General features: G+C 35.0%; 2 protein-coding genes across 2 annotated transcripts in view; one reads left to right on the forward strand and one right to left on the reverse strand.

Moving 5' to 3' along the window:
- Positions 1-15,230, forward strand: part of LOC149802732 (QRFP-like peptide receptor) — a 40,423-nt gene extending 25,193 nt beyond the window's left edge. Inside the window, exons 4-5 of the mRNA XM_089951303.1 lie at positions 5,310-5,481; positions 11,142-15,230. Of these exons, the coding sequence (XP_089807429.1) occupies positions 5,310-5,481; positions 11,142-11,221 (252 nt within the window). The 3' untranslated portion in view covers positions 11,222-15,230. The remainder of the gene's footprint in view (positions 1-5,309; positions 5,482-11,141) is intronic.
- A 7,359-nt stretch (positions 15,231-22,589) lies between these two features.
- The window catches only part of LOC149802733 (calmodulin-alpha-like), a 125,653-nt gene continuing 124,908 nt past the window's right edge, over positions 22,590-23,334 (reverse strand). The window contains exon 6 of the mRNA XM_089952140.1: positions 22,590-22,763. Coding sequence (XP_089808266.1) covers positions 22,735-22,763 — 29 coding nt within the window. The 3' untranslated portion in view covers positions 22,590-22,734. The remainder of the gene's footprint in view (positions 22,764-23,334) is intronic.

Consider the following 23,334-nt stretch of genomic DNA (forward strand, 5'->3'; position numbering starts at 1 on the left):
CACACAAACATATAAATTTGTGAGTATTTCTTTTGCAAAAGTGGGTGGCGATATTGTTAAAGCACTTGGGAAAACACTTGGAACACCATGGGATAAGTATCCTGGGGAAAAACATCTTCCAGGATGTAGTTATTGTGATCCTGGTACTCTCCTGGATATTAGACTTAACGAAACAAATAAACCAAAACCTGGTGAATTTCCGTAAGTGCGATTGATAAAGCGTGCCATATTTATGACGTCGCGTATAAAAGTCCAGATCAACAACAACGACATATCGTGATGTCAAGTTAATTTACACGCTGTATTCAGTAAAGAATAAAAACATACGTGAATCACTCGCGAATTGGTTCATAAGATCGGCGATGAAAGGTAAATAAGTGTTTAGAGCCGGCAATTAAACACCAATAATTACGTAATGGATTCGGTTTATTATAGTCCAATTGGATACTGGAGAAGTACAGCAGCAATTAAAAACGTCGCCGATTCAGCAGATGTCGCACGAGCAGTAATCGCAGATTGGTTGTCACGACAAGCCATATAGCAGATTTATCTTCCACGTTCTAAAAAGATTCAACATGGACGGTTTGATGCCAGCACATCCAACGAATTTCATCAGGCAGATATCTTGTTTTTACCACATGACGTACACAAACTGCTCACATACAAATACACGTTGGCTGTCGAAGATGTAGATGTTGCAAGTAAAAACAAAGAAGCTGTACCGTTATCGTCTAAAACAGAAAGTGAGGTCTCAGCAGTGTTTGAACGAATTTATGCACAGATGATCTTTGCGCTGGCCTCAGTTGCTACATGTTGATCCTGGCAAAGAATTTCTCGGTGCAGTAACAACGCTAATGCAACAACACGTTAAGATCAGATGTGAACATAGTGATACATCGCGATCAGGGAACCAATGAGCGATTTAATCAAACACTTGCACAGCGACTCTTTAGTCATCAATATGCCCAAGATTTGCTGCACGTTCAGGACAGATCTCATGAATGGGCTACGAGACTACCTCGCGTGGTGGCCGTGTTAAACAACGAGGTTACGAGCGGAATTAACGTGAAACCCGCTAAAGCAATTGCAAAAACAAAACAAATACCACTACGAAAATCACCAGATCAGCTAAAACAACCAGTATTGGGTAGCAAAGGCACCGAGGTATTGATATCAACATGGTGAACTTGAGAGTGGTCAGCAAGAGCAACCGATCCTATGTGGAGTGTAACAACACATGAAATGTTCAGCGTGGTAAGAACTACCACGCAGCCACCAATGTATGGATGAGATTTAACAGCTTCCCAACGTGGTTTTGTACGTGACTATTTACATTTTATTCCTGAAAACGCTCAGTTACCACCAGATTCGATACGGCGTCGCATACCCTAGCGTGGGCTCTCACACGCGCTAACAAAGAAAACGCTAACAAGAGTCACACGCCTTGAGAAATTAAAATCCTCTATGTCTGTTAAACTCAAGACATGTCAGAGAGTCTTTTTCGCATGTGTGACCGAGACTATTTTCGATTCTGTCCACGGTAAATAGTCGCACATCATTAGGAAAATATTGCCACAATAGTATTGTGTTACATCAGGCGCAGTTATTATTTTGCGTCGTTTCAGCGTCATGATAAATTCAACATCAAGATCAAACTGGCGTAATTTTATTTTGTCATCTCGCGCATAATCTGTCAATTTTTCTTCATTGCGTTGATAATACCTGGTGACGCTATTGTTGTTTTTGACGCTGTCGGCAGCTCCAGAATGAAGTCAAGCCTGTGTAACTTTGATATATTTGTTACTCTAGACTCAGCCAAATAAACTAAATCTGAACATTCGATGCAATTATCTACGATCCAGATGTTGGTGCCTGATATTGTTAATCCCTTAGACGAATGGATCGTTATCGCATATCCCAGAGTCCAGGACGATGGGTTTAATGGCAATGCCTGTTGTACAGCCTCCATTAAGAGCGAGATTTTGTCTCATCCCGGTTCCAGGAATATCAACGAGTATATTTTGTTGGCGTGTTTCTATTGGTCAGTAATATAAAGTATCTTGTTGAGTTGGAATTGTTTCCTTCTGAAGCTCAGATAATTTACTCTGTACGTGATCACGGACGATTTTCTTAGATACATCTATTATATCATTAGGGCGATATAAGTTCCATAAATCAGACATTGGAGTCTCTGAAATTAGTACTTCAAGTTGAATTTTGTCAGGTTGTAATGTGATTAACGATTTCAGTTGTCGTAGTTGTTCATCCTCTAATCGATGGTCGTACAAAACTTCTTCATAGTGGACAACATGGTCGTTCAACCATTCGTGTGGTGATTCACCTGTAAATGGCGGAAGCTGTCCATGATCGCCCCACAAGATAATTACAGTCGATTTTGTTGATAACCAATCAAGAAACATTTTTAAAACATCTTTGGATACTGTACAAAGCTCCTCCCAGATAATTACTCTAGGAATATATTTCTCACCCATTTGTGAGTTGGTGTCAACACAATCATGTCAGAGTTTTTAAATAACTCCATCGCACGTGTTGTTTTACCAGAACTACATGGACCATGCAGATAGACCGTGCTATGTATCATTATTGGATCGTTTACTGGCGGTGATGATGATGGTTCTGATAAATTATCGTTGTGATAATAAACATCTGGTGTTTTAACGTCAGCGGATTCAGAATGTTTACATATTGGTTCGTGTTTTATTCGCCATGAACCCCCAACAACAACGCTGACATTTTCAATAAACGGTTCGAGGAGGTCCATGCGACATCGACTAATATAGAAAAAAAACTGTGGCGACTCTAACAACGTCATTGGGAAATCTGTCAATAATATGTTTATTGATGAGTATGCCAACATAGATGATCTCAAGTTAGTAAATTGAGGGGAATTACCCTCGACATAGATAACTATTGCATTCACATTTTATGATCTTGCATGATTGCATTCATCCATTACGCCATGTCCTTGATAACGAAATCTATTCCAGCTGGATCCGTGATTAATCTGGCACATCGAAGTGCAATATCAGATGAAGAACCCTGAGTAAACTTACAAATAAATTTCTGCAGATATCTTTGTCGTCTTGTGGTAACCATGACGTATTTTTTTGTATATGAAATTATCGCAGAGGTTACAGTCAACGGTGTGAGGATCTTAGTTTCCAGCATGTATCGTAATAACACGATTGGAGCCTGACCATGCTGAATATTTGCGCACAAGTTGTTGAGATTGATACTGATATCCGGTTTATTAAATTGACTACCAAAACCAAATTTGTATCACAGGATGAATACTCGACGAAAACTCGACTGATTCAATCTCGGAAAATTTGGTAAGATCGATATCTGGTAGTGGTCCGTTTATTGCAACTAATGTCATTTCGTGTGTTTATTGCACGAATCGTTCAAAATAACGATGACACTCGCCAAGTCCAAGAAAAGACGCTGGATAAGCAGCGCAAATGTCAACAGAAATCATGTCAGAGGAATTATATTTTGTGTTCCAAAGACCGCCATAACAAAACTCAACACAATATTGGTGATACATCATCGATACATTCTTTTGGATCTGGAAACAATTCACGAATAAATCGTCGTTGTCTTTGTTATATTTTACCAAAATTTGTTTCATATTTAATTGGAGTGATTCCTTTGATAAAGAACACCAGACGGAGAGGAAACTGATCAAATGTTGATTCATCCGACTCAGAGTCATCTCTGTGAAGTAGTCAGCCCGAGACAGGGTCACACCTAATTATGATGTAGATTTCCTCATAGATATCACCGTCATAAAGTCGTATTAGTAAAGTTTGTCACCGAGTCGGTCCATGCATGTGAATTATGATCATATACAATTATTGGACCACCCATACTACATTCTTGACCAGAATTTTCTCTAATCTCGTTGGTTATTGTTATTACAATTATTGGAATATTTAATGTTGTTTTTCTAAAATAACCACGTAATTTAAATTAGCTCCGTTAAGAAGAGAGTTTTCCCTGTTATATAATTTTTATTCTTAATTCTGCAAGTCCGTTTCCTAGTCTCTTGTTTGCAAAATGTTCCCTGACACGTTGAGCCACGCAAGTTGGCGAGAATGTTGCCATTGGAGCAATAGCAGCTATGTCTGGTTCATTCAAACGATAAAGCGTAAAAACAACTGCGCAAAACTGGATATGCGTTATTGCAGTATGGATTGTCAATTCCGATGAAAATAACTGTTTTAAAATGTTTGTCTACTATGACGACGTGGTTATGTTGCCGTAATTTCTTAATAGGCTCGAGTTTCTCAAGAACAATCCAAGTCGGACCATCCTCGCTGATATTTTTTTGCAACAGATTTATTTTGAATATGTACTTGCTGTTATCAAGAAATTTATTAATAATAGTAGCCATTCTTTTGTCATTCATGGTGGAATCAATTAAAATATCATCACCATCTATCTTAAATGTTATTTTAAAAAATCAGACGAATCATCGTTTATAAATTCGTTCTTCGCCATTTTGATACAGTAGTCATACAGTTATAACTCTCATTGTATTTATTTCTTATCTTTGGTTAATCTGTCAAAATCTGAATTTGGTGTTGTGCTCTGGTCGATCGACAAGGGAAAACGATTTCATTAGTCAGAATCCAAAAACAGCGTGATTGCCATATTGTCAGCGTTGGCGATATACTCAAATAGGTAATTCTTAAAAAAGATAATAATATGTGCAACTCGCTTGACCCTCCCTGATCCCCCAAGAACGTTCATTTTAAAGCGACCTGGATTCACTTGGTTGGGAACTAAAATTCAGCCTGGACAGCCCTTCAGTCGCTAATATTTCGTTTCGCACTTAGCGATTCACCTGGGGTTGGGTGTTTACGCAAAATGGAAAAAGAAAAATGGAAAAAGAAAACTTTTCTGAATAAAAATTCGCACTCAGCGATCAAACAGTTGAAAAATATTAATTACGTCATATTTAAGAGAAATCCAACGTCTCCAGCCTGGATATAACTGGGTGTTCCAGACATCCTACCTATTTGTTTAGGTCAGAATTACAATATTGGTAGTTCTGTGAGTCTTCTATAAATTCAGATCATTCGCAAGAATTCTTTTTTGCTTCGTGTTCATTGGAGCGTCTGACTCAATAATGGCGGGTTTACTGATGGGTAACAACAATTTGTTGGCCGCCATTTTTTTGGGCCGGTCCCCCCTCTTGCTGCTAAGGACCTGTTATCCTTGAAAAATTCTGCTTTAAATATTTGTTTTGTCTGTACAAATAATCTCAGTTTTCTTTCTTGCAGAGACCTCGAGGGATTAAGGAATTCAAATATATTGCACTCTATCTCGCCTACAGCAGCAGTGCTCTAAATCCAGTTGTGTATATTGTCTACAACAAATGCTTCCGTAATGCAGTCATTCAGATGTGGAAAAGGAAATGCAGACGACATCGCTCCGATATGTCTGTTACTCCAGGTAAATGACACATTATTACCGCGAAATGCATTTGTATGACTTCTTTAGTTCTATCTTTTCTTTCAGTTTTGAATGCTCCGGTGGCAAAAGTGTTTAGAGCGTCTGCTTTGGATGAGGGAGATCGTGGGTTCGAAACCCGGCCGAGTCATACCAAAGACTCATTTTTTTTTACTAACAGCTGCCTCGTTTGTCGCTCAGCATTAAGAAGTTAATGTTAGGATCGGTCGGCTCGTCCCAGAAAAATGTGTCTGAGTGGGATATGATGATACATATCTAAGGCATAGTGCTAGGCATCACTACAAACTGCCACACTGCCAGCTACGTTTACAATCTAAAACGCAGACACACACGTATCTTTTGTTTTACAACAAACCTCACGACTAAAAGTCGAAATCACGATTCTTTCTCCATTTTTATTACTCTGTAATATTTTATTTTCAGCAAAGCATATGCATAATAATGCCACGGAAAGAAATTTACTTCTGTAATGTGTATCAAAATGTTTACTTCGTCTGGCTGCAGACATGCTAAGAAGAGTATGAGGGAATATACCATTGTAATTTGTTATTTTCTTTTAAAATTAACTGATATTTATAAATTAACGAGATAGATCACTATGAAATAATAAAAAAAATTCTGAAATGGTGAAAGTAAGTGATTAAGTGTTTCGAAACACTGTCTACGATATTATTTTTAAATTCGAAACTGTACGTCGCTAATGACGTCGTTTCCGCCAGAAGAAAGTATTTTATGTAATAACTGTTTTACAACTACAACTAAGCTATGCCTGTCAATTATTGAATATATATATATATATATATATATATATATATATATATATATATATATATATATATATATATAATTTAAAACTTCAAATGACAATCGTTGAATAATGACAGTAATATATTATGAAAATTCAATTCTATATTCATTTAACACTGAGTGAAGACGAGTAGATTTATTCCGTTTTAAACTATAAACCGAAGTTATTCCAGACTTTTTTTTACAGCTCGGCAATATTTTGGGCATGTCTAAGGCCCTTTTCTACTTATCCTGATTTCGAGCATTGTGTCCTAACTCATCCATATCCACCTCAGCCAGCTATCACTCAAGCGCTTTAACATGTTCGTACAAGTCCGAGAAATTTTCAATTTTATATTGTGGTGTTTATTCTTTTTACATAAATCATGCAATTAGTAAGAAATCATCATCTGTGGCCATGCTTGTTGTATCTTATATCATCATTTAACATTTCGCCTTAACCTCAAGACCAATAGTGCATTTCAGGCAACATTTAAATATTTGAGCTTTAGTTAAAAAATAAGAAAAAATATTAAAATAAGGCTGTCTAATAAGAATCATACATTTTAATATCACCATTTATCGCTCTTCAGTTAAACGCTGACATATATTACCAGCCTTGTCATATTATGTAATTAATGAGTAAAAGGTCAAGGTGACCATTTATATGTACATGTATTATTACAGAAAAAGAGATTTAAATGACAAAATTGTCTACAATTCCCCCCAGAAGACATAATTTAAAACTAAAGTAAAATAGTCACAAGTCCATTAAAATGCAAAATATCAACTTTCAAAACATACACTGAAAGAAATTAGAGGAATGCAAAGTCATGAGAGGTCTTCACCATTAGGCATGGTGGAAAAGAGCTCAGTGATCATATCTGAATCATTATGTTTCAAACCACAACTAGGAAATATATTGCTTACTGTGATTACTCTATAAATGGTAATTTGTATAAATTGTATATATGCATCGCTTAGATATAAACCAATGTGCTAAACACTCCACCTAACATAGTCAAATCTACACACTGTTTCCCCTCCCCCTTCTTGGCAACAGTTGATATATCTGAATATGCATTTAATATCCTGCGTAAAGTCACTCTGTGGTTTACAAAATGTATTAATTTTGCTTGTTATCTACAAATAGAACCATGTGATTGCATTTACAGTAAAGTCAATTGCACTTGCATATGTTGAGTCACCGTGCATTGCTGTGGCTGTCTATATGACTCACGGTACTAATTCAGTTCCCATAGTAAACCTATGCAAACACCATGATATTAAGAATTCAATAACGTTAAATGTTTGAGTGTTCATGATCAAACCTATATTTATCAGTATAGATGAAACCTGGATGTCACCTTCTGTGTAGAGGAAAGGATATGAACCGCGGCATGTTCTGGCCCTGCATGTGTTTGAAACATGTGCTTTCAATTCCGTACCAAAGAGTCAGGTGATAATTTTTAGTAATGGGTGTTCCAAACTCAAGACTGTTAAAGGACTGAAATTCCATCAATAAAACAATGTCTCTATTTGTTTTAACGTACAACTAGGATAAGCTCTCAAAAGATTCTTTTCTCCTACTAGATAACTTACATTATTAACCAATCCTGGTCAGCCTAACCCATATATACTCTATTTTTTTTATACGTTCACACATTTCCAGGCTGGTCCCCATTTTTCCATACCAATAGTACCGTGTGTCCTTCCTAGACCCACGCTTCTCCCAATTTTCACCTACCCTCCCTCGCGGTCTAGTTCCAACGTTGCTGTTCTGTGACTGGTTCTAAGATCATGTACGGTGGCCTCGAAGTCCACTTTACTACTACATAAGGATTCATCGGCATTAAGCTCAATAACCAAGAGAAAGAAGGCGATGATCTTTATAATATAACCCGATCTCTCCTCCTGTCATTTCGAATTCTGTCGTAGTGTATGTATCATCCATATCAAAGTGGTACGCTGACCATTCGATCTAACAAACTATATCCATTTCAAGGTGCTTATCTAGTAACCGTATCTCATTACAACTCTCTGAGATCTTATCTCCAAGGTCATGGTCACATATGTACATTCCTGTTTTCACGTGTCAGTCTTATAGATGATTTAGCTTTATGTTCCGTTTCAATTTTGCGCACGTGATGTTTATAGTGGTTTCCTTAATCTCACTGTTTGTTTGTTTTTTCTCAAAAAAGTTGGTGGTGTTGTATAAGAAATTTCAACGATCTGAAAACCAGAGGATGATGCTTTTGATTCTCTTTGTTCACGTTATTTTTCTTCGCAACTCATAAACGGTGTTGGGGTGGTGGTGAAACCAGATCAAAATTTGACCTTCTATTGGGTGGAATATTCATAGGAAGCCCTGTCCACTCCAGAAATCGGTAAAGCAGTGCACATATTATGAGTGAATTGTATTATTTTGTATATTTAATTTGTAGTTTGTGATTAACCTTTGTTCATTATTGAAGGTAGGAGTATGATCCTATCTGGCTAAAGTCAATGTTCTAAAAACATATATTTACATGGGTTTGAGTTTAGACACACCCTTGATTCTAACTTTAGAAAATTCTAGAAACTAACTTTGTTCACAGCATGGGATAATTTTGAATTAATATGATTGAGCCTTTTCTGGAGAGATTATAGCGACGTTGGTCAAGTAGGAGTGTATAAACCGCTGTTTTTATTCCTATCTCAACATCAGTTTTTATGGGATCAATTTCGTTTGTGTTCAGTTATTATTGGGGATGATCTTTGTTATTAAAATAATTCATCCGAATTACAAAGCACATATAACTTTTAGACTAAATCATCATTTTCTCATTATTGTGAATTCATTCGATGATATTATGGATGATATCATTGCAATCAATCAAGATTGCACGCATATCAGCCCATTCAAGGCTACTAACACATCAGGGCATTCATTGCTGGGATTCATTCGGAACACTCTAAACTTTTATATTAGTGATAGAACTTTTAGGATTATTTTCGATTAATTAACAATATTGTTTAGTTCATTTTAAATTTTCACTTTGTATTCTTAGGCCGATTGTACCGATTTGGCCCGCGTTCACAGGGGCCCCGCTAGTTAATAATTTTTACAAGTACTATTACAGAGAGAAAGTAATTTTAAAGTGCTGGGAGGGAATTTTAAATTCAATATGATATGAAACTTGTTTAAACGTTTATTTCACAATGTAGTGCTCACAGGGGGCCCCGTTCGTAAATCCGGGGGGGGGGGGGGTCCGCCAAAATGATTTAAATTGGGCCCCACGTTCGCCCAGGCCGTTCCTGGTAACAGGTTTGACAGTGTTATATTGTTCATAAGAAAACAATGTACTCAGCTGTACTATTGACCAGTTGACCAGACCCTGATAACCATTCTAATGACAGGTTGAATAATTGACTGGCCGTGTAGATCAATCTATACAACCACGCTGATTGAACTACAGGTCTTGCATCTGACATTTATTGAGCATGCGAAATGTCGATATAAATTTAAAGTACTTTCTTAAAAGTACACATGGACCCACTTAATGTTGGCGTTTTATTATTGATAATACCTGCATTTGGTATTATCATGGTATGTATTCAAGCTAATATTTCAAGAATAACACGTATGAAAACTAATAAATATGTAGACGTTGAAGACCTTATTGTACATTTCACCCAATCTTCTATTTTAGACCGTCCCAGTGTCATGGTTCAAAATATCTGTATTTTCGTAATTTTTGTCTTGTTCTTGTTTCACGCTTTAGCTCTAAAGCCATGCAAATTATCATGGCTACCGTCAGTTTCGCTAAACAAAGGTCGTCGATCCGTTCTACATCGACCATTAGCATAAATAGCAAATTGAAAGAGTATCTACCGCTCCAATGTCTGACTGTTTGCAGTTGAAAGAAACTTATCCAGTCAAATTGCTCGTTCTTTTTCATAGGAATACAAGTCGAAATAATCATTGCAGTATCTGCAGACAAAAACACATGTCGTATGTTTCTTTCTCGAATTCAAGTCTTTCGGATGCATTTGTTTATTCGTGTTACCGATCAATGCAATCACACCGCTGTCTGCACTGGTTCGAGTTTCGGGTTCAGACAATGTGGGTATGTAATAACGTTTGCCTTTGGGTTCCCGTGGGTCGGTTGTTCTCCCGGTGGCTCTGTGAGGTTCTTCTTCCATTAGTTAAACTAGTCCCATGTGCTGCAAAATGGCGTTAAACTACATCAACAGGAGTTCATTATACGTGCTTATAATATAACCGGACACATATAATCGGACATATATTCAAAACACTGTTTCTACTAGCTACATATGCGAAGGATCAATGTGGCACGAAGTGGATCGGCGACCCTTCGTTAGCGAAGATAACCTGCCGATCGCTCGTAACTGTTTGGACCAGTATCGATGGTGTTGTTTTCAACAAACGGGATGGAACAAATGAATGCTTTTTGCGGAGAATAAATATTCCTTTGAAGAAAATGTTTTATAATCTGCTTCTTACTTCCAAACTGTCATTTCATATTTTGGTTTCTAATGGCACTGGAAGTTAATAAATTGTATCATAGCCGAATAATACGTTTGCAAATTTCTTTTTCGTGGTACCTGATTTGCAGCCAGTTCCTCTGTAATGAATGCGTAATACAAATCAATAAACAATTTGTGAGGTTTTGAAGTATGGGAACAGAAAGATAGAGATATACAAATTGACAAATCATCCTTTACAGAAAGATTCAGTTGAATGTTTAGATTGATCTGATATTGCCGTTCCTTGTATTCAGACCTTTCGTGGTCTACCGCACATAAATGATATATTGTAGACTGACTCTATTGTTTCTTTTTATTCTCCTTAGGAGACCAGACGATGGAGCTGTATGATCGAGAATTAGAAAGTCTGGAAAGTAACAGTGTTACCACTCTTTCTGAATCCTAACTGGTATATGCGCATCGGAGATGAATTCCTTTAAGGCAACTTTAATTATCTTACTGAATGACTTAAAATCAAATAAACATGTCCTTCTTACTAGAGACGTTAAGCAAAATAGTAAACATATTATGCACAGTATCGTAATTCTCGTTATCATCAACATATTTTAAGATTATCACATGTAAATTCTTTATATATGGGATAAAGCGGAAAATGTGTATAACGCAGTCAAGAATATTGTCTAGACACAGGAAGACTTTTGTTGATTTGGCATTCAGGCAATATTGTCTGTTTAAAAAAGCAACCGAAGGAAATTAATTCAGCAGGCCATGGACAATTCAAAAGGTTAGCGGTTGTACAAAAAAAAGTGTAACCTTGTATTTCAAGGATTTTAGATATTTTTGTCTTGATCTTTTTCTTAAATTCCTTTCCTTTAATTTTTGCAACATCTTTACATTTTAATTTTTGACTCATAGTAAATATTTACTTAGTATGTTTCGTTGCTGGCTATGTATATTGGCAAGGTGTTTGACTTTACCAGTGTTAGTAATTAACTTTGTTTTGTTCGGTTCCATTAAGAGCACTGATTGATTCCATATAAGACGCCTAGTGAGTCCATATAAGGCGCCGATAGATTCCATATAGGGCGCCGATAGATTTAATGGGTACTTTTATTTACCACTCATTACATACTAAATACTTTTTTTCAGAAGTAATATCCGTTTCAAGTTATGTTAATTCATCAGCCAATTTAATTTTTCTTCCTGTGTAGTTTTGAACTGTGTCTTTAATTCTTTTTGCATGGGGTATTTTTGTAATTCATCCCAATACTGATAAACTCCAGCTTCAGTTCTGAGCCAGATTTCGCTAAACACGTTAGCTGTATTAATTTTGAATAGTCTTTTACTGAATAATATATCCGTATATAATAATCTTGATAATATATAAAACGTATGACATGATTTCAATATGATCGTGCTAACGGATTCGCGCATTGGTTCTGATGTGTTTAAGTGATTTGATTCTGTTAGGTCATATTACACTAATCCATATGACAAAAAACAGATAAGTAGGTTGAGAGGAACATGCTGTACACATGCCGTTCTGATCTCATTCTTGAAAATATTATGTGAAACTTCGCTTGAAGGTATATTGTACCTTCTCATAACAATTCGATGCTGTTTAACAACAGTGGATGAGTCGTTAAATCGTTGTACTTGTGACTAGAAGAATGCTGGTTCGATTCCCTCTTATCAGCATCGATCGGTTACAGTTGTATGTCCCTGGCTAAGGTAAGGTTCGTGATTCCTCAGCCGTAAATCACCAAACCACACTGAACCAAAATCCGTTTTGTAAACACAACTGTTTTGTGATTGAATCAGTTTGAGGTAAACTGGAGCCAGGCTCGGAATGTGTGTGAAAATAGTACTATTCTCTCTGACTTAAATTTTTTTGACCTTCTGGATAATTGTTTACGTATTTTGATTTACATGAAAGTAATACATTCCAATAATGAACGGGAAAATGAATATCATAGATTAAGCCACACGTGTGACGGCTCCTTCAGCGATACTCCGTTGTCTTATAATCGTTGGAAATATGTTTAATGCTCTGGCATCTAGAATATTAAATGATAATGAATACGTTACTGACCATATGGTAACTTACATAAATACATTGATATGCTATGTCTATTGTTTCTTACATAAGAGAAACATAACTGTACATAAAGCTATTGGCAATACATTACGTAATATTTTGCACACATTTGATTGGACAGACTTATTTTCTGTTTGATGTATGGACCAAAAGCTGAACTGTTTCTTTTTCCTCGAAAGAAATAAATCTCTGTATTCCTTTAAAATCCTTTAGAATCAGGCTAAATGATAAACCTTGGTACGACGCCCTTATAAAAAATTTCAGCAGATCAATGGACCAGTTGAAAAGAGGTAAATTGAAAAAGGTGGTAACTTAAGTAAGTAAAATGTATAAAAAAAATAAGGAATCGATTTGTTGACCATTAAAATAAGTTAAAAGAAATTTTATTCAAAACATTATTAATCTTAGTTATAGCTGACCGAATAATGGAAATTAATAAGGCATTTTGTCAAAATTAACGACCCTATCATTCTTCTTTCAGCATCTATATCTATTGATTGATATAAAACTATATATTTTTCAGTTATTGTAAATGTAGCCTGTTCAAAAGACTTCTTTACGTCAATTTCTAATGTAGAAAATACTTATATTCAGTTACCAAACGCTTTTGGCAGAACGAATAGAACTCATCAGTATAATAATATTGTAGAAAAATATTCTTAATGTAATAAACAGTATTCCAGTTCATAAGGCAAGTGGTTAAAACAAAGTAAAGCAAACACATCCTTGAACGCACAACTTGTGTGACTTGTAAATCTGTTAGCATAGTTTTCAACAAATGTCTGAGGGAACAATGGTCTCTCTGGGTCTGAAAAACTTCAGTTGACATTCCCATTTTCAAGAGGATGATTTAACTAACCCTGCAACTGATCGATCAATTTCACTTATTTCTTATATTGCAACAAAAATGATAGAAAATGTAGTGTTAAATATATATGCCATTATCTTACTGAAAATTAGTTACTTTGTAAATATTATCAGGATTTTTTGTAATATTCCCGCACATAGGTAGCCATGGGTCGGGGAGCCATCCCACGGACTACAGTACAATTCTTTTCTCTACATAAGTCTTGTCTTCTGTAATTAAAGGCTTCGAACGGCTATATTTTGAGCTATTAAAACGGGGTATAGGTACAAGAAGAAAAGTGGATATCCTGAAGAAAGAAACAACAATATAAGATGTAAGAAAGAGGAAAGACTTGTGGAGAAGAAGAAATTAAGAGACAGGAGTATTGTAAGAGTATATGTGTATAATAGGCATACATACGAATCTTATAAAACTAGTTCCAATGATTTGTACAAAAATAAAACCAAGAGACTTTTCAAGATTGTAAATGCATCAAGTGATGTTCATAAATATGTCTAAAACATTTTAACATTAGACAGAAAATGGCTGTTTTACAACTAAATTAAAAATGTGTACCATTCAGTTCCAAAACGTTCCAATTTATTATTTATTTTGGCTAATTCTAATACACATGTGTTGTATCTTTACAAAATAAAGGTAGGGATGGTGGTTTTCTTTCACGGCGCTTATTATAAACGTATCTTTTAGATATCAGCCATATAAAATTAATTACATTGCGTTCTTCTAATATACCGACAATTATTCTTGGAAGTGAAAAGGTATGTAGGGAATTAGTGTTATTTCTAATCCACTGGCTTAAATCATTCCAAAACTGCTTTACAGTTGCAGTCCCCAAAAAGGTGAATCGATGTTTTAGGTGAATCCATACAAAAAGAAAATTTATTATTATTTGCTATTCCAACTGTTTCCAGAAAGGTGTTTGTTGCAAGAACTCGATGCAGTAATTTATACTGAAAGCAAATTAAATTAGATTCTTTTTGTAATTTTGTATATTAAAGCAAACTGCTTTGTCCAATCGAATTCATCTGGTAGATTAAGTTACGTTTGCTATTTGATTTGCGCTTTAGTTTCTAATATTTATGTTTGTTTTACTAAGATGCTATAAATATTTCTGCAACCTGTCTTAGTGTTAATGATAAGTTTTTTTTTGCAAAGTTTTTTTCCACAATAACTGTCTGGGATTCTATAGATAATTTATTCATATATGATTTCACAGAATTATACATCCCTGCATATGTAGGAAGTTAGTTCCAGCATTATGCATTTCATTCACACTTTGCCATGAAAGGAATTGTCCATCTCTCAGAACAAAATCTTTTATAAATAGAATAACTTTATCAAACCATCTTGTGCAACAAAAAAAAAAAAAACTCCTTCCTTACTATTTTCATTATACGTTAGGGCTGCAGTAAGGAAATCTGAACAGTCTTTGGAAGATACTTTTTATAGTATATGATAAAATAAATAAAAACATCCTTCCGAAATATATTATCAATATCTTTTATGTTCTTTTCTATATAATTGATATCAAACGTACTGTAATCCTTACAAAAATTAGAACAATGAAACATAAATTTACTCCATTGTTTACTTTTGGTAAGTATTCTTCTGACCCAGGATATTTTGAGGGAACTAATTAAATTTTAAAGTCAATCTTTGCATGTCCCCCTTCTTCATAACTTATGTTTATTACTTTTCTTTTTATCTTCTGATCCTTTCCACAAGCACTTGTAGAAAAGACTATGCAATCTTTTCATATGCCATTCTACAGGATTTGGTAAACTTCTTAATATGTGACTTCATTTTGATAAAGCAAGTGATTTTATCACAGTAAGTTTCCAATAGGGGTAATAACTCTTTTCGACCAATGAATCAGTAGTGTGTTGATATCATTTCTTTTACTATCATAGATTCATAATTAAGATTTATCATGAGACCTAAATCTAAGAGAAGATAATTGCTAATACTATGAAACTATCATCTACCCAGCATGCATTATACTCTACACAGAAACGACTGTTGCTGTTTTCATGCTTTTTATCCATATTATTCTTGTTTTGTCTATGCTTACAGTAAGGCCGGAGGCTTTTACATAGAAGTTTAATATGTGCATCGTATTTTTAAAAGCTTTTTCATATCTATCCAAAAACAACGTTATATCATCTGCATACTGTGATATTAAAAATTCATTTCCATCTATATTAATGCCAATTATATCTTTATTCTTTTTAATCATTAATGACAGTATCTCTGTACCGAGCAAAAATAAATAAGGTCAAAGGGGATCGCCTTGTCTGCATACACTATATATATATATATATATATATATATATATATATATATATATATATATATATATATATATATATATATATGAAACAAAGATGAGATATGTCCATTAACTACACACGATTTATATCGTGATACAAATTTGAACCCATTTAATAATTAAATTGCCGGAGGTGAAAAAGTTTAGTACTTTAAATAAAAATATATATTCCATAGTATCAAAGGCTTTTTTCGTAGTCAGTCTGTAGTTGCATACCTGTTATGTTACGCTTTTAAGTGTAAAACATTACATCCTATACTTCTCTTAGATTTTCATAAGTAGATCTAAGTAATATTAAGAAGAGATATTGGTCTCCAATTTTTTAAATATTTTTTATCTTTATCATCTTTAGGAATACAAGTAATAACACCTTCCGTCTGAGTTGCTGAGGGACTATTTATTTGATAGCCAACATTAATTGACCTAACAAAACATTATCCTAAATCATTCCAAATGAACTTGAAAAAATCAGCAGAAAACCCATCAGAACCTGGACTATATATATTTTTTATATTTTTTAAGGCAGCTAAAACTTCAAAAAAAGAAATATTGCCCTCTAATTCTTGGCTCTGTTTTGTATTTAGTTTTGGAAAGTCAGAGTCATTGATTTTAGATTTGAGATCGATGTTTTCTACATCTCTAATCAGGATTTCTAGTCGTTCTTTAATAAACCAAATAATTTATAGTTTTGATCAAATTAGTTAACTTTCGATAAGAAGTTACATATTTGGGTGTTTATCTTTTGGGGCTTTTAGGTAATAGACTGGATTATGGCGTCTTCGACTTGTATACAAAAATGGATAAGCAAGTAGCTAAATATCCGCTGTAGGAATTGTTTAAACGTTACATTTTTGAGATTTTCTTCGTCCAAAAATGAAATGTTCTGTACGTCATTTCTACTGTGTTACTTGTATAGCTCTTTTAGATTATGTATTTATCACAACCCCATTTCTTCCGCTTCCTCTACATCACGTATATATGTGAATTATAAAACTTGTTGCCCAGACCCAAATACTTCATTTGGTTATGAAATACGCTTAAAGGAGACTAGAAATCAAAATTTTCCTTCTACGTATGTAATTATCTACAGATTTTAATTCGACTGACATGTTTATAAATTAAATATCGTAAGCGGGTAGTGATTTTATTGCATGAAAGATACCACGATTCCGTAAATTGCCGAGTTTTTCCGAGTTTTAATGAGACGACAGATCACGTGGTACCGTGACGCAATACTAGCCAGTCCTCGAATACAAACATAAACATTGGCGAGGCAGACGGAAGGAGACCACATATGGGTTGCACATTCAAAACTTGAATCTGCAGTCTGATATAATAGTTTATGTACTGTACTGGTCAGTGTTAAAAGAATTTTTTTAGGCACAGGCCCCGGGCAGGTGACTTAAATAAACTCAAGCCCTGACTGAAATTCCACAAGCTCGGACAGTTCATACCTGTCAACTCTCAAGCCGGGAGAAAAACCTCCTGATTTTGGGGGTATTTCCTCATCTACATCCCGATCTCGTAATATCTCTAAATTTTTCGCAGCGAAGTCCCGATAATTACATTATGTCTGTCAATTTTCATTTGTCAGAAGAAGAAAAAAACAACCCCAAACCGTTTATAAATAGATGTAACGTATGCAATCCACAGTCTAAGCTGCCACACTGCAGACATCGTAGTGATATGACTGAAAAATTGTTAAAGCTACGTTAAAAATTCAAATCACACGCACACACGTCTAAATCCGGCACTGGACGAAATAATTAATATCACACAACATTTTTTTTTCTTTTTTTTTTCTTCTTCAGTAAATAGAACGTGAAAATTAAACATTATTCAAGTAAATTTCAGATGTTTTTAAACAACTACAACAGTACTATAGTATAACAAAATTAAAAGAATACAATTGTCACCAATTAGCTTAAATGAATAATCACTGTGAAATTTTCTCTGCAAACAAAAATCGCATCTCCATTTCCGCCAAAGAAACTCGGCCAGTTAACACCTGACATTCCTCGACCGTATATGTAAAGTTTAATTACCATAATTAAATTAAAAGGAATAAAACAAAATATACCATGCAGTATATGTGGCCCTAAAGAACTAATTCTGAATAAATATTTTGTTCAGCAAACAGTGTTACATGCATTATGACTTAAACCTGAAGTCCATGGCATCGTAAGTAACAACAAAATAGGCATCGTTTATTTTGGCAATCAATTGCTGGTGCTTACACACACACACACACACACACACACACTGTCGAACAGGGTTTCTTTGAAGTATGTCCGAAGGGCAGTCCTTTTCACAAGATCAATGCAAGGATGGAGTATGTTCATCAGTCACATCGGCTTTATTGTGATGTGATGTGATTTTGATTTTTAACGTAGCTTTAACAATTTTTCAGTCATATCGCTACGATGTCTGCAATGTGGCAGTTTATAGTGATGTCTTGCACTGGGGCATCATGCCGCAGACATGTAGCATGATGTCCCACCCAGTCACATTATCCTGACACCAGGCCGACCAGTCCTAACACTAACCTCTTAATGCTGAACGCCAAGCGAGGCAGCTGTTAGTACCATTTTTAAAGTCTTTCGTATGACTCGGCCGGGGATCGAACCCACGACCTCCCGCATCCGAGGCGGACGCTCTAACCACTAGGCCACCGGAACGGTCACATCGGCTTTATTGTTTGCGTACTTAAATCAAAACTTTAGCTATTTTGCAATTTAGCCAGAGCTGACCAGAATATGCAAAATGGGCTTGTCCTGGGGGAATAATAAGGCGTATCACATGGAGAAAAGGTACGTCCCATGGGCGCTCGCACATTGGGGCAAGGGGTTGGGTCAGTAGTCCCCTCCCCCAGTTTCTATTGTCAGCCATTTAATGTGAAACTTTGACCTCTTTTCTTTTAATCGCTGTTATTTAAACTGCCCAAGGAATAATTTTATATCAGTTCCAATCATTACAGATTACCGTTTATACATACTACATGTATACAATGATTTTTTTTTTTAATTTGTAATTTTTATAAGATTACTGAAAATTGTGTTTTCTCGAAACACGACAGGTTTAGAATATTATTTTTGGCAAAGCCTCAATTTAATTAAAATCAAATCTAAATTTCACCTTGGACAGTAGTGATTTGATTTAGATTGTGCCGTGTTAAGGCATGCATGTCAACATCTTGAAAATACATTTACTAATTTCACCAGCGCGATCAAAGTTTCCTCAGGCAAACAATTTTTGTTTCGACAAGCCTGACGGGCACCTCATTTTGAATACAGGATGGGCCGGAGCTAAAACCAGAGGGACCCAGGGTGTCGGGCTATCCGATTTATTTTTAGCACTGCTGGTGTAGATAAAAGATCCGTGAATTAATTGTTGCGTTTTGTGGTCACTTACTCGGCCTTCTGCCTATTTTCGTAACTCGCACGTTCAACACTCTTCCCAGGATTTAAAATATTCAACGTTATGTCTGGAACAGAGCCAACTTTTTGTCTAAGCCTAGCATTTGCGTATCCTTGAGCTGCCATTTTTTCAGAATCCCTCTCGTAACAGTTCTTTGAGAAATGTAACGAGCACATAGGGCTGTATGGTGTTGCTTTGAAATCGACTCGTCTGTAATAATGTATCCATTCTTTCAGTATGCCTTTATCTTTCGGAAAAGAAAAAAAAATGTTGTCCACTGGCTTTTCTTAATGTTTTATTACACCCGTAAGCAACGCAAAACGGTATTGTCTTTTACTCTGGCAACTCCCACTTGGGCTGCTGGAGTCGCTACTATGACGTCACATCCCGAAAGTAACCGAATAGGCGCGGAAATTTTGCATACGAGGTCACGGAAATTCAGCTCCTAGAAGATAGGCCAATATTTTAATATTGGCATTTCGGTCGCAGATGATACTTCAGAATAAGGTTTACTGCTATAGTACCTTTATTATTATCCAATATTTCCATTGGTTTCTGGTCTCCTTTAAAGTATGTAAGTAACTACACATGCATACGTAAGTACATACATACATACATACATACATGCACACACATATCCACCATCCTGCCTACCTACCTACCTACCTTCCTACATACCTACCTACATACCTACCTACCTACCTACCTACATACATACATACATACACACACACATACCTACCAACCTTCATACATGCATACATACATACATGCATACATACATACATACATACATATATACATGCATACATACATACATACATACATACATACATACAGACAGACAGACAGACAGACAGACAGACAGACAGACATACATGCATATTTACATACATACATACATAAACATACATGCATACATACATGCATACATGCATACATACATACATACATACGTACACACACATACCTACCAACCTACATACATACATACATACATACATACATACATACATACATACATACATACATACATGCATACATACATACATACGTACACACACATACCTACCAACCTACATGCATACATACATACATACATACATACATACATACATACATACATACATGCATACATATTGGAGATATAGGAGACAAATATACCGATAAAGATAAGAATGCATTCGTGTTTTATCTTATTTTAATGCAAAATTGAAGATTGATTGTCGTTCTACAGATATGGACGCTCTTATAATTTTATTTGAAACAGACCATATTTGCCTGCAATGGGAATGAATATAAATATCATTTTCAGGTCTAGATAGTGTGATTGCCTCGGGTATTATTTTTTCGCGGTATTGTGACATTAGCTCTATTAATAATATGTGATCGAATATAAATTCTGACTTTCTTAGGTTACACGATTTATTTTGTATTTGTTTTGTGTGACGAATAATCAAATTCAAGAATCTGTGTATGAATTCGTGCGATCAGCCTAATTGATGAAAAAATTGAATTGTATTGAAAGCACGCATATTACATTATCAATGATGCCTCGTTTAACTAGACTCTTGCATGTCTTTCACGGCAAAGATCTCATGAAGCAACGCGAGCCTGGTTGAATTAGTCCACTTGTCAGCGTATACAATGCTGAAAGATATCATCTCTGATAAACTAACCATACGTAATACCATGGTTGTAAAAAACTTTTTTATAAGGATAAGAAGAAATGTTCCTTTTATTAGTTAAACATTGAAACGAAAAAGGAAACCAAGCATAGACTTTCCCTGCTAAAGCAGATAATGTACATTTTTAACATTGTTGCCAATATGAAGTTCAAGTTAAACATATGTAAAAAAATATACCGAGTACTACAAAGTCTATAATATCGTTATGAGCTAAAAGGTTGAATAAGTTGTAATTCATGAAGCAATTGCCAATAATGAGTTATGAAACGGTTCTAATTCATGAAGCAATTGCCATTACAAAGTTAGGAAACGGTTCTTATTCAGGAAGCAATTGCCAATAACATTTGAATTTATTAAATTAAAGTTCCCTGTGTACCTGAAAAGGGATTTTTATTTTGTAAACATAATAAATACATACTATTTCTGTATGAGTGTGATTGTAAACATTCAGATTATTATTAAAGAAGTAAACATGTTTATTTAGGTCTGGGTCTAGGTCATCAGATTTCCACTTGAAAATTCCTAAACTTGTTATACAACTTTTAATGTTTCAGAGAGGAGGCTGAATTACAGCCTGGCTCTATTATCGTGTCTTAACTTTTTATATAATGTCATTTACTTTAAGAACAAAAACAATTCTTGCCTTGTCATCTTGAAACAGAATAAGTTCTAAAGTTGCGTTCTGTTTTTCAATTGGGTGGAATTCAAACTATTATTCACTGGATATACAAAGTGATCATCAATAATATTCTTGGACTGAAACAATAATTTGGAATTATAGTGAATTCAGACAATGGCATTTTGATTATATTCATTTTGATTATATTATTGTGATAGATCAAATGACCGTTAGCACATGCATATCAGCACATTCAGAACTGGAATTTATATGCAATACCATATGAATTCAATCGGAACTTAATACATTTAGACTTGTTATCGAACTTTTAGGACTAATTGGGATTTAATTCACAATACTGTAAGTTTTATTTTAAATTTTCATTTTGTTATCTGGGAAAATAAATTATTTGTTGAATTATACAAAACTTCTTGGTTTTCGTTCTTTTCCGTTAATCCGTTAATTAGTTTAAGAACATAGAGTCATAACAGTATCCAAATGGGCGTTTACAGTATGTCCTTTGCTCGGTAGTAAATTGCTTTAATCCTCTGAAAGTGTTTGGATGGCTGTCATTAGATTATGCTATGCCACGCGTACACTCCTGCACGTCTCTAGTGCGCTGTTCTTGCAGCTTCAGGTCGTTTTATAAACGTTACTTTTTGTCTATCATTCGGCATTCAATTTATTGAGAGCATCTAACAATACAAAATGTTAGAAGAAAATATTCAGAACATTTAAACTTGCATTTTCTAAAATTGAATGCTAAATCATTTTTAAAGATACAAAAAGACATGTTTGCATTGAGTTGCCTTTATTTTATTTGGTGTCAGTCATATAAAAGTAACTAAAAGGTCCTAATGTTTACATGCAGCTGAATTATTATACATTACATGAAAAATGAGGTCAAACTTGTACTGATGGACGCTTTTGATGTCAAGGTCATTTCATGGTCATCATAGTCACAAATTCTGAAAATGAAAATATATGTAGAAAAGTTGCACTGACAATAATACCCATATTTTCTGCACACGGTACACTAACAAAGACAAGACATCGAACAGCAATACTTGTAATTATTGAATAACACTGATATTTTGACAAAACTTATAATTACTTATAGTATTTATGGTGAAAACATTATTAATGTTTGGAAATGCTTATGCTCACTGCACATGCTGAGACCTAGATGGTGAACTGACCATTCAGGCTATAGGGGTCGATGTAACATTACACATACGCTATGATTGATCAAGGTAGGTAAACCCAAAATAATAATGTGTAATATTGTTATATGTAATAATTTATCATGTGGTCACATAATCACGGGCTGTATAACCAAGTATACAGCTAATGAACCTTTTGTCAGTGACTATATAAGGTGCAAAGCTCTTATAACCTTATATATCTCATTTGAAGCTTCATAAATCGTGTATAGCGCGCTTACCAAGGACAACCAGCCATTCAGAATCCAGCAAGAACCTACTTTCCTACAAAACAGTTAAGTTCAGACTAAGCTCTGTACAATATCGGATTTATTGC

This window comes from Sinohyriopsis cumingii, chromosome 3 (assembly GCF_028554795.1).
Source record: "Sinohyriopsis cumingii isolate HCF-2022 chromosome 3, ASM2855479v2, whole genome shotgun sequence".
NCBI lineage: Eukaryota > Metazoa > Mollusca > Bivalvia > Unionida > Unionidae > Sinohyriopsis > Sinohyriopsis cumingii.